Source organism: Sciurus vulgaris, assembly GCF_902686455.1.
Source record: "Sciurus vulgaris genome assembly, chromosome: 12".
Classification (NCBI taxonomy): domain Eukaryota; kingdom Metazoa; phylum Chordata; class Mammalia; order Rodentia; family Sciuridae; genus Sciurus; species Sciurus vulgaris.
Genome location: NC_136473.1, coordinates 81,629,827 through 81,641,610, shown reverse-complemented (window position 1 = coordinate 81,641,610; position 11,784 = coordinate 81,629,827). Strand labels below are relative to the sequence as shown.

Sequence of the window (11,784 nt, the reverse complement as noted above, 5' to 3'; positions counted from 1 at the left end):
CCCCCAGAGCTGGGAGCTGCATTTGACTCAGACTCCCTGGCTGAATTTGACTGTGACTCAGTTCAGCTTGACAGATGCTGTTGCTGCTAAATCGGGGTCGTGGTGAGCCTTTGGGAGGCTGACTCTGAAGAAGGGGCTGCAGCCGCCTGGGGAACAGGACAGTAATATGGCAGTCCCAGCTCCCGCCATTCAAGCAGTTTTTCTGTGGCTAAGTGATGACATAAATCATTGATATATTTACTTTCACTAGGTATTTTTTCCTCCACTCATCCAAGAACGTATGTGAGTTCTTCACAGTTCCTTGCCTTAGCTGTTTTTACAGCACAATTTGAGGGAAGCCATACCCTGGACCCTGGTGAGAGCTCTTATGAACTGAGATTGGGCTCAGGGTCCAGAAAGAAGAGGGGGAGAGAAATACAAAGGAGACAAAAGACAAGTAGAGGGCAGAAAAATCTGTAGGGCCTACGAGTGGTGAGGACCCTGCTCTGGTCCTGGCAGAACATCTGGTGAGGAAATTCTGGGAAGAAGACTGCATGGAGTCCCTGCAAAGGCCTCTGTGCACGGGCTTGCCGGCTGATGAGCAGAACCAGTGTCAGCAGATCCAGTGTGGACTAAGGCCTAGGCAGACCAGTATTTTATACTTCGTGGGACCCCAGGACCTTTCATGATCCTGAAAGGGGAAGTAAATGATACCAAATCCAGGTTCAGAAGTTCATATCCCACAGAAAAACCAATGTCCCAGAGATGAGTGTTGGAAAAAAGACTTTATTCAGTGGTCAAAGAATGGAGAAGAGGGTGCATTGCTCACAAATCAGCTTCTCAACTCCAAGAGGGCTGAGGATTACCATATAGGATAGGATGATGAGGGGGAGGAATAGGCTAATAAAGGGAAGGTGGAATACGTGGATTTCTTCTAGGAACTCAGATGCCACTTTTTTTCTTTCATGGTGTGGTCTTTCCCATCATAGCAGCTGGTAGGTGTCTTTAGCTTTGAAGCGGGAAAGTCTAGGCAAGCCTAGGTCAAGTTAACCCTGTGTTAATTTTGGATGAAACATTTTTCACATGATCAATATGTCTACATGCAGAGCTAAGCAAAATCCGATCCAAAGGTTAAGGCAAAAAAAGAGAAGACAGACACCACGAAAGGAGAGATGACTACCATTTTCATCCCATTCCAGTTACACTGGACCTCCGCAGGCCCAAGTGAAGCAAAACATTCAGGCACAAAGCGTAACCTGGGAAACCGTTATCAAAACCCACACGGCAAAGGCATGTCGTGTACAGCAAAGCTAGTGGGAAACTGACACTATATTGCCCACCTGTGTGACCTCCAAAAATGAGTGATTTTTAAGTCAGCTAAGCAAATCAAGTTAGAGGGTTTGTCTAGGTTTTTTCTTCCGTAACAGTAGTAGGATAGAGAATCAGCCTAATTCATTTCAGTCAAAAAATATTTCTTCCACACTTGACTTTGTGATTGCAAAGTCACACCTGACCTCGTACCCTTCTCCAGCTCCCTTCCTCATCCCTGACAGAGTTTCACTAGCAAAAGCACAGAAGCAAGGCCAGTTGTCAGTGCCCTGCTATGTGAACTTGAATAGCTCTTTTCCCATTGAGCAGGGAGAGACAGATTGGGTCAGAGCTTCTGTTAACTCTGACTTGGGGATTCTAGAAGATTCGATTGAAGCATAGTTTATTTCCATATGAGGAAACCAAGACCAGAGGGGTTGAGTGGTTTCACCAAACTTGCAGAGCCAGGAAGAGGCAAAGCAGGACTCACCTAGTTAGTGGTTCAGAGCTTGGGCTCTGGAGCCAAACTAGGATTGAATCCTGGCTCTGTCATTTACCAGCTAGGTGACTTTGGGAGCTATTTAAATTTTCTGTTCCACTTCCTAATTCACAAAACAGGTATAATATTAGTATCTGTTTCATGGAATGATTGTGAACTTTAAATAAAGTCAATGCGATACAAAGTACTTTGTAGTATTCCCTCATAGTAAGTAGTAATTTTAGCTATTAGTCTAACCTCAAGTCTAATAGAATTCTCAACACAGAAGCCTGTCTTTATTCAACTGATCTGACAGAAAGACCCTGGACCTCTGTAAATTCAACAGTTCTCACCTGTATAGGTAGTTAAACGAAGCTAGAAACAGGCTCCAGGGCAAGAAAGGCCAGCTGGAGCATTGAGGCCTATGGCCCCAAACTCTTCCCAGGAGAGGGAGTAGGGACAGACAGGAGAGCTGTAAACAGCCTTCTTCCTCTCTTATCCTCAGATCCCAAAATAACATTTGTCTGCCCCCACCCTGCCCAGCTGGCAAAGCTACAGACTGAGTAAGATGCCATTTAAAGATAACCTGGCCTTCCCCATCCGCCCCACAATGAGCCTGAGCCAGACTCCTGAGGCCAGGTCCTGGCTGCCTAGGACTGCTGCCCCCACAGCCACCAGGGTGTGCCTGAAAAGGGGGCTGCTCACACCTGCCACCCAAGCCAGCCTGGCCACCCCCTCCTGTCTTGCTGCCTTGGTTCTGCCCAAACTACTGGGCATGCTGCAAAAGAGCCAGAGCCTGGCATACAGAGGCACTTCTGCCAAGGCATGGTAAAAGCTCCTGGGGAAAGAGTGACCCCTCTTACCAATGGCAGGTGGCAGGGAGGCTGATCCCCACTGTCCTTCACCTACTCTTCACCCCCAGGTCCTTCCTACCAAGAGAACAAACACAGGAGACCCAGTCGTTTATAGCAAGAAAGATTAGACACCAGGAAGAACGTTCTGGTTGAGGAGAGATGTTTGTTTATGCTGGAGCAGTGGAAGCAGAAGACCTTCAGTCCCCAGCTCAGCCATAAGACCTTGGCCAAGTTCCTGGTGCTCTCCCAGCTGTGTACTGCAAGGAGACGATATCCAAGTCTCTCTAGGGAGGACGTGACAGATTAACTCAGACAGAAGGAAGGACTGTAGGGTCCTGTGGTGGGAAGAAATGTACGGTAACCTGTGCACAAGGTTGGGTTGCCAGAGGCCCAGCCAGGAGGAGGGTAGCCTGGTTGCTCTTCTGGAGAAAGAACAAACTGACCAGAGGCAGGGATTAGGAGAAGGGAATTTCCTTATCTCAGAGCAGCTCAGATCAAACTACCACAGCCAGACAGAAGACAAGAGCCTTGCTGGCCAGATTAGCAGGGTGAGACAGAAGCCTCAGGAATGGAGGCCCCAGGGTCCAGGGCCAGGGAGGGTCAGGAGGAGCTCAGCAAATTTCAGGCTGGATTCCAGGCTCCATGGAAGGAGCTGGGGGACCCTGAACTGGTCTTACAACTCAGGAGAGAGGTGACTCCGTAGAGCACTCGGACTACAGCCCCAGGCCTGCCCAAACTGGGTCACAGGTATGATCCCAGCTCTTCTCCTCCTCCTCCTGGTTTCCCCAATTCCAGACATCCTGACTGGCCATGCAGACTTCTGCTAGGGATAAGGATGGGCATCATAGTTTCCTGGAGTACATGCTCAGAAACACACAGCCCTAAGCCTTTGAGACTTGTAAATAGGGCAGATGGTAGAGACCAAGGACCTGAGAAAGTCCAAGGGCAGTGTGAGCTGGAAGAATTAACTCCTTCCAATCCAGTTTCCTCATCTGTACAATGGGATGAGCTCATGGACTGAATTTTTTTCCCTAGATTTAAAAAAATTATTTATTCTTTTTAGTTACATTACCTAGAATTTTGTAGCTGGAAAATCACTGATGATGTTGGTGAGAGCTAGGTGTCATCATGAGCTGAAGTGTCAACCAGTGCCAACCAACCTAGGGGAAGCCTAGCTTGGAGAGAAAAGGAGAACAGCAGAAAAGTAGTTAGACAGGAGTGAATGTCAGGAAGCATGGGATTTCATTTTTATTTTTTAACAAGAAAGACTTGAGTTTTCCTTTTCCTAGGGAAAAATAGCTGGTAAGGAGGGAGAAACTGAAGACCTCCAAAAGAAGGAATAATGAAGAAACAGATCAGATGAGGTCAAGAGCACCCCTGGAGAATTAACCTTGGACAGGAGAGATGACCTTTCTTCTGAGGGTCATTAACCAACGACCACGCACCTGTGGCCAGGACTGGGGAATAAGGGAAGACGGCCACACGATCCTGTATTCATGGAACTCCTGGTGTAGCAAAGAGGAGACAGATAGCTATGAGTACACTGTGTAGGTGGCAGTGAGTTTTAAAATGTGTCTCTTTGTCCCTGGCCACTGCAATTACAACTGGGTCCTGTGTGCATTCATATTCTTGTCAGCCCATTGGCCCGCTGGCAGCTTCCTAAGGCCGGAAGCTGTTCTCTCTTATTCCAGTTCTCTCAGGGGAATGTACCTGCGCCCATGGAGGTCAGGGGTGGGGCCACCCCTGCTCCCGCTGCCTTCCCTAACCTATTCCGATTCTTCTGAGCCTTCCATGACTTGCCCTGCTGCCCTCGCCCCAGTATGTCAGAAAGGCTGCACCATTTGCTACTGGGATTAAAGGACCCACCCTGATCTAGAAGACTTGTGTCTTGATACTGCCACCACCATTTACTGGCTGTATTACCTGAGGCAGGTCTTTTCACTTATTTAGTACTAGTTTCTCTGTTTATAAAATGGAATTAATAATAACATCTACCAACCAGGTTTAGCTCATGGAGTTGTGGAAAGATCAGATGAGGTAAATTAGATGTTCAAGTGTGGAAGGGCTGTGCGTGGAGGGGATCAGGTAGTTTTGATGGGTAGTTTCCAGTCAGGGAAGCTCTTGCAAGCTCTGAACACAGTCACTGGTGCTGGGAGACTGACTTCCCCCACCCTGAACACTGTCCTCACCTGTAATTAACCGTGGCCTTCCTCAGGCTCTCTTGGTAGTGCAGTGATTTTGCAGACCTGCTCCCTGAAAAGGGTTTTCACTGTGAAGAGTGTTTAACTGACAGGCCCCATCCATGGACCTGCCATTCATGCTGGTGAGGCCATGGTGAGAGTGCTGTCCACTCAGAGGGGGAAGGGCCATCTCAGGGAACCAGCGCAGCTGCCAGTGTCCAGGCCTGTGGGCACCCTTGGGGACAAAGCTTCTCTGAATTGCCTTTCAATGGGTGCCTGTGTTCGGAGAACGGGGGCGGGGTGACTCCAGCCTCTTCCCCTCTACTCCGCCCGCAGGACGTCCCGGACTGGACACTAGGGCAGAGGACGTCCCGCACAAGGGAAGGTCCGGTACTGCCCCTCCAGGGTTGGCCCATGTGCTGGACATTCGGAGGTGGCACCAGGATCAGGGCTTCTAGGGTCCGGGATAATGATTGGACTCAGGCGGGGGGCGGGCCCAGGACACAGCCAGGCCTCCCTGGCTGTAGAGCTCAGCTGCCAGCTGTGCCCATGGTGGCTCCGACGGCAGGAGCCACTGCGGTGCCAGCGACAGGGTGAAGGGGGCCGGGCTCCGGAGCCCGGCTGGGTGGGCGTCGCGGTGGGTGGGCCCCTGGGCGGTGCGCCGGCGGCGCGGGCTGGGTTGCCGCAGGCCGGGCGCCTGGGCCCGCCCCCGAGGAGGCGGGAGAGGAGCCCCGGCCTGGCCGCGGGCAGGGCCCGCCGCAGCTCCCGCGGGCCGGCTTTTCCTCCTGCGGTCCCTTTTCTGGGCGGCCGGGCCCTGGCCGCGCTCAAGCTCTGCCATGCCGCCCGCGGGGCTCCACGGGGCCGCGCCGCTCGCCGCGATCGCCCTCTTGGTGCTGGGGGCTCCCCTGGGTAAGGGAGGGCAAGCGGGGCGCGGGTGGGTGGGATGAGGCGGGGAAGGGGAGGAGCCGACCCCGGCCGCGGCCCCGGCTCCCTGGAGACCCTCGGGCTGTCGGCGCGCCCTGGATCCTGCTGGGTCCCCAGCGAGGGAGACAGCGCCGGGAGGTTGGGCGGTGGGCACTGGCCCTGGGCACCCGGCTCCGCTTCAGGGAGAGGCCTCCGGGGTTCCAAAGCTGAGACCCTCAGGTGGGGACAAGAGTTAACCCTAGCTTCCGGGAGCCAGGGGGCTGGAGACCATAGGGGCATGGGGCTACGGGCGGTGGAGTTGAACTGGCCGGGTGGCCACTGGCGTCCCACCCCTGCCCGCAGCGCTGGCCGGCGAGGACTGCCTGTGGTACCTGGACCGGAATGGCTCCTGGCATCCGGGCTTTAACTGCGAGTTCTTCACCTTCTGCTGCGGGACTTGCTACCAGCGGTACTGCTGCAGGGACCTGACCTTGCTTATCACCGAGAGGCAACAGAAGCACTGCCTGGCCTTCAGGTGAGCTCCCGCCTGTCCCCTCTCCCGGATCCCCTTCTCCATCCTCTCAACAGGCCTCCTGCCTTCTCCCTCTGTGCACCTCCACATTCTTAGCTCACTGGAGTCACCAGGACTTCAGCTTGGAGACACAGCTGGCTGGTTAGGGCTGATGTGGGAACTCCAGAAAGGCTTGTTAGCATCACAGGCTTGGGCTGGGGCGACTGTTTCAGGTTCCTTCTGGAGCGGTCCTCTTGGTCCTCCCGGATCCTGCGGAGCTACTGTTCAGGGTTAGCACCAGAGTGCAGTGCAGCTTCGCGGATGCTGTGGTGAAAAGGCTGGAGGCTTGGGTTTGATTTCCAGGGCTACTTCTTACTTCTTGACTGGGGAAAGACACTTGCTCTCTGTGGGTCATTGTTTCCTCTACATAAAATAAAGGGACTGCCAAAATTAGTGGTTTTCTTTTTTGTGATGCTGGAAATGAAACCCAGCCTTGAGCCTGAAGCACTCTACCACTGAGCTATTCCTCAGCCCCAAATTAGTGGCTTTCAAACTCCCTCTTGAAGGTGACTGCAAATATATAGAACAGATGTAAGGAGATTGTCTGAAGTGAGGTTAGAAGAAACGAAACCGCTGTAGCTTATTTCCTAAGGCCGCTTTAACGGCTAACATGTAAGTCTAATCAATTAAGTTGTAGATGTAAAAGCCCTGGGGGAGGGGCACACTACAAATCCCAGCATGCCTCACACTAGCCAACCAAGCAGCATAGCCTTCTGGGAAATGGAGGGCCCTAAGATCTACTCCACAGGACTGGGCAGAATTCCGCAAGGAACCCCAAATCTTAGCATGCTGTAGCCCCCTGCTGGCCAGGAGTTGGAGCCAGCATGATGAGGACTCCCTCCTGCAAGTGTTGGAAGGTGAGCGGGCCTGTTCTTTGTCTAAAGTCCCAAGACCATAGCAGGCATCGCCTCTGCTGTGATCCTATTTGTTGCTGTGGTTGCTACCACCATCTGCTGCTTCCTCTGCTCCTGTTGCTACCTGTACCGACGCCGCCAGCAGCTCCAGAGCCCATTTGAAGGTATGCACATTATTGGGCAAAATGGACATGAGGTAGGCTGGGCTGAGCCCCATGGTGGGCACCAGAGAGGTCAAGGATTAATGAATTCTGCGGTGGTGTGCGTTTCTGTATGAATTCTGGCAGTGAGTAAACCTAGAAACACACTTGTAAGCCTATGAGAATTAGAATGTGCCTGGCGCATGTGGGAATGTGGGACGGTGTCCGTGTTGGTGCACAAACATGAATATTCAGCTGTGCACAGTAGTGCAGTCTGTCAACAGTGGGGAGTGCACTGTAGGTCTGTGTACGCAAGAGACTCGGGAAGAGCATAGGAAATGGTCTGTAAGTGGTGAGCATCGATTGGGTGTGCTCCAGTGTACAGTGGAATGTGTATCTGAGTGTTGCATGTGACTGTGTGTTTGCCCAACTTTGAATGATATGGGGATAGTGACACCATGTGGGAGATTGGTGTGGAAGGGAAGGACTTGGGGAGGACCCCCTTGGTGGCAGGTGTGATGGAAGTCAGATGCCAGCTCCTGGAGCTGCCTGATCATTGCCAAGTGGGGCATTTCCCTGCCCATGCTACCCAGTTCATGAGGTCTCTGACACCTGCTTAGGGGAGCCATCTTGCAAAATACAGGTTGACCAGGAGCGCCATGCACTTAGCCCCCTACTCAACTCTGTTAAGCAGGGTTTGGGAGACAAAGGCCACAGGTGGCCCAGCCTGGAGCCTGCTACAGGGTCAGCCCCAGGGTGCCTATCTTGGTTTCCTGGGTAGGGATCAGAGGCTTCTCTTGGGAGGTGGGACTCTGAATGCTGATCATTGTCCCCCATCTAGGACAGGAGATTCCAATGACAGGCATCCCAGTACAGCCAGTATATCCATATCCCCCGGACCCCAAAGCTGGCCCTGCACCTCCACAGCCTGGCTTCATGTATCCACCTAGTGGTCCTGCTCCCCAGTATCCTCTCTACCCAGCTGGGCCGCCGATCTACAACCCTGCTGGTAAGTGCACAATCTGGAGCCCCTGCTCCGGTGTGCCCCTGCGCTCTCTCCAGAACCTCCCTTGCCTCTCACTGGGGATTCCCTCTCCCAGACTTCCTCCACCTCTAGCTGGAAACCTCCAGACCAGCTCCTCCCCATGGATCCTTCATACTCTGGGGGGAGGAGTTTTACTTCCTGTCCTGTGACCTCACTGACCCTTGTCCTGTCTTTTTGATTTTCAGCCCCTCCCCCCTATATGCCACCACAGCCCTCTTACCCAGGAGCCTGAAGAACCAGCCATGTCTCTGCTGCCCCTTCAAAGATACCAACTTTGGGAGATGCTCCATCCTGTACCTGCATCCAACCCTGGGGATGGCACAGGTCTTCTAGTCACCGGGCCCCACACCAAGCCAAACCCTGGGCCCCACCAAGGACAGAGCCCCAGAGGAGTGGAACAGGAGTTGAGCTGGAACTCAGCCATGAATGAGGGGTGATGGGGAGGGCTTGGGACTGGTGGACTGTTTTCACTAGGGGCAAGGAGGAGAGATGAATGACAAGCTGGGTCATAGCCCCTGCTTACAAGTAGTCCCTCTGTTCCCGGGATCCCAACCAAAAAGGTAGGGACCCTCCAGTTTGCCCACTTTGGGCTGGGGTGGGGACCATGGGAGGCTCCATCAACAACTGGCAGTAGCCCCCATCTATGGCTGCCCCACTGGCCAGGGCTCTGGCCTGCTGGATTAAAACTGTAAAGATGTAAATCTTGTTGGTGGCATCCTTGGGCCCATCCACATCTTCCGTTAGCACTGCTGGGCCCATCCCAGGCAGAGCCACCCCAGACTGTGGGTTCCTTGGGCTGGGTCCCAAAGCCAGTGAGGTGATCTGGTGGCAGCTTTAAAGCAGGTGCTCACTTGCATTGCAGAGATTTGCTATCCGGGTTCAGACCTCTGGAACACCCGAGACACTATCAACTGTGCAAAGGCACCTCCCCCATCCAGGTAGATTCAAATTCAGACCCCACTCCTAAACTTTGAGCATATCTCTGAAGGTCTGTGTGCCCCAGTGTCCTCAACTGTGGAACTTGGATAACACCTCACCGCTGTCATAAGGTTGAAATATTACATAAATGGAACTGAGTCCTGTCTTTCCTTCCTGATCAGAAGTCCTAGGACTAGGAGCCAAATGGAGGGATGATGGCATCCATGAGACTGGAGCAGGGTGCTTCTGTCAGCTGCTTGGTCATCAAGGGACCCTGAAAATGTCAGGTCCCCCAGGCCCATGTCAGAGCCCCCACTGAGCCACGCAGTGAGGGATGTGACCTTGTTTCCCCTTCTCCCATGAAGGCCACTTGTAAGAGGCAATCTGGGAGGGGCAGCAGGTACCTGGAGCTGTCTGGCCATCTTCCCCTGCTGTGCCCCTGGGTGTCTTGTGTTCTCAAACTTTTCTGGAGACAGAACCAGAGAAGGGAGATTTATAGATTTTTTTTTTTAAATGGTGGAACCCAGGGCCACATACATGCTAGGAAAATGCTCTACTACCAAACTGGCCAGCCCGGTTTTATAGGGTTTTTTGTTTTGGATGGTATTGAGGTACTTAACCACTGAACTACATACCAGTCGTTCCTAGTTTATTTTGAGACAGGGTCTCATTAAGTTGCCAAGGCTGGCCTTGAACTTGAAATTCTCCTGCCTCTACTTCCCTGGTATTCCAGGTGCATGCCACTAAGTCTGGCTTATAGCTTTTAATTCAAGTGGGGGTAGTGTCAGCTCAGTCTGGCAAAGCCACCACCACCCAATGTCCCCTCCATTTTCCCAGTCCCTTCCTCCCAGTTCCTGAAGCTCAGTGTGGCCACAGGCCCTGCTCTCTTGCCCTACCCCTCAGGCTGTTAGACCTTTGTGCTGACCATGCTGCAGGCCCTCTGCCACACACATACTCTGGAGATTTACCTCTTGTCACACAGCCTGGAAGGCAGGAGTCCTGGGCCAGGGCTCTGGGGCCAGGGTCACTGATGTGCGTAGGCAGAATTCTGTCCCACTGCATTCGCAGCTTCCCCCTTCTCAGTGAGATAGTCAAGGGGCTCACAAGTTTGCCCTGGACCTGACCCAGACACAGGGGACAGACCTGGGGCTCCAGCTGCAAATCTGCTTTTGCTCTGGGGCCAAGGGGTGGCAGCAGGGTCCACAGAGTGGCTCTGCCTTCACCCTGCAGGAGAGAGGATGACCAGGTCATTGAGGTTTGGAGCCCAGCTTCCTCTACTCCAAAGCTGGGAGGCAGAGGAGATGTGCAGGATCAGTCTTCTGAGTTTCCCAGAGAAAATGGTGTAATTTATATAAGGCCATGACAGCATTAATTATCCTTGAGTCAACAGCCCGGGACCCATGCAAAGTTATTTTATAGTTTATAGAGTGGAGGCAGGTGGAAGGTGTGGCAATCCCCAGTTTAAACTGTGCAACACATTGGAGGTAAGAATTCCAAGAAAAAGGGAGAAACCCTGACAGTGGGACTTCTGCATGCTCTGAGCAGAGGACCCTGTCACATACTGGGGTTCTTTAAATGAGGGAAATACTTTTTCATCTCTCCCAAAGCACGTTAACCTCTGACCCCATCTCACAAGGCTCATCATCAGGGGAGTAAGAAAGGCCCAGCAGGGTGGAGCGAAGCCCGGAGCTGTCACTGTCCCTTCCCATCACCTTGTTCTTCAGCTAGCACCAATGAAAACCAGTCAGGCACCCCACAAAGATAAGAAGGGCTGGAAAGGTCACTGACCTGAAGGACTGGGGTACCCCCATGGTGCGAATAGGATCTTGCTAGGTTGCAAGGGAACACAGCGCTCTAAGGGGGGCAAGTCTAGGAAGCCCAGATGGAGAGAGGTGTTTCTACACAAAACATGCCGTCTGGGTCTGGGGATGTACCTACCTAGCATGCCCCAGGGCTCAATCCCCAGTACAACAAGTAAAACAAAACGTCACCTGAGGCCCTGAATATGACCCCCCAGCACTGCAAAAAACAAAACCACAAATTCCCACAAAAGAATAATGAGCAGAGAGGCAGAACTTCAAGGGGGCTGGTAGTGAAAGCAGAGGTGGCTGAGGGAGGAGGATCTAGGGGCTGGAGGAGGGAGCCCAGAGATGGGGCACAGGTGCACAGGCAAGGCCTGCAGCCCAGGAGGCACTCGGCCTGACTTTGGGCTGACCAGAGACAGCGCTTCCTGCAGACAGCCAGTGAGCTGAGAACCGCAGTGTGCAGTGTACGGCTCTCCAGCCCCTGAGGGGCGATCTTGGTCTTTCAGAAGCATGCTCCTGGGTGAAACTTGCCCAGAACTTTTGTTTCTTGAAGAGGAGTGAGTGAGGACGAGATCCGGACTCAGACTGGAGCCCTTGGTCCCAGCCCTGGAGTTTCCTGGGGACAGAAGGGGTCGGATGGGCACTTTTCCTGGAGGTGTGGGGCAGGCGGGATGGAACCGGAGTGTAAGTCTGTGACTACAGGCAGGCGCTGCAGAGCTGAGTCGTCGCTTCTCCTGAACTGGTCGTTG

The 11,784-nt window shown here is 53.1% G+C and overlaps 1 protein-coding gene and 1 long non-coding RNA gene across 2 annotated transcripts; one reads left to right on the top strand and one right to left on the bottom strand.

Moving 5' to 3' along the window:
- Positions 1–745: 745 nt before the first annotated feature.
- LOC306641155 lies at positions 746–5,238 on the bottom strand. The gene is made up of 2 exons (XR_013758041.1): positions 2,119–5,238; positions 746–1,015 (listed from the first exon to the last, which is right to left on the bottom strand). It is a non-coding gene; the product is annotated as an uncharacterized lncRNA (long non-coding RNA).
- A 254-nt stretch (positions 5,239–5,492) lies between these two features.
- On the top strand, positions 5,493–9,013 carry SHISA4 (shisa family member 4). Its single transcript, XM_079106034.1, has 5 exons — positions 5,493–5,708; positions 6,066–6,237; positions 7,158–7,291; positions 8,109–8,276; positions 8,498–9,013. Exons 1-5 carry the CDS (start codon positions 5,636–5,638, stop codon positions 8,542–8,544), a joined length of 594 nt encoding a protein of 197 aa, XP_078962160.1. The 5' UTR covers positions 5,493–5,635; the 3' UTR covers positions 8,545–9,013.
- The last annotated feature ends 2,771 nt before the right edge of the window (positions 9,014–11,784 follow it).

What these genes read in the sequence shown, in the direction of transcription:
- SHISA4 (XM_079106034.1), top strand. Translation starts at nt 5,636, where the DNA reads ATGCCGCCCGCGGGGCTCCACGGGGCCGCGCCGCTCGCCGCGATCGCC. An exon ending in GCTCCAGAGCCCATTTGAAG is followed by an intron (nt 7,292 to 8,108) that starts GTATGCACATTA and finishes TCCCCCATCTAG; the next exon opens with GACAGGAGATTCCAATGACA. An exon ending in GCCGATCTACAACCCTGCTG is followed by an intron (nt 8,277 to 8,497) that starts GTAAGTGCACAA and finishes TTTGATTTTCAG; the next exon opens with CCCCTCCCCCCTATATGCCA.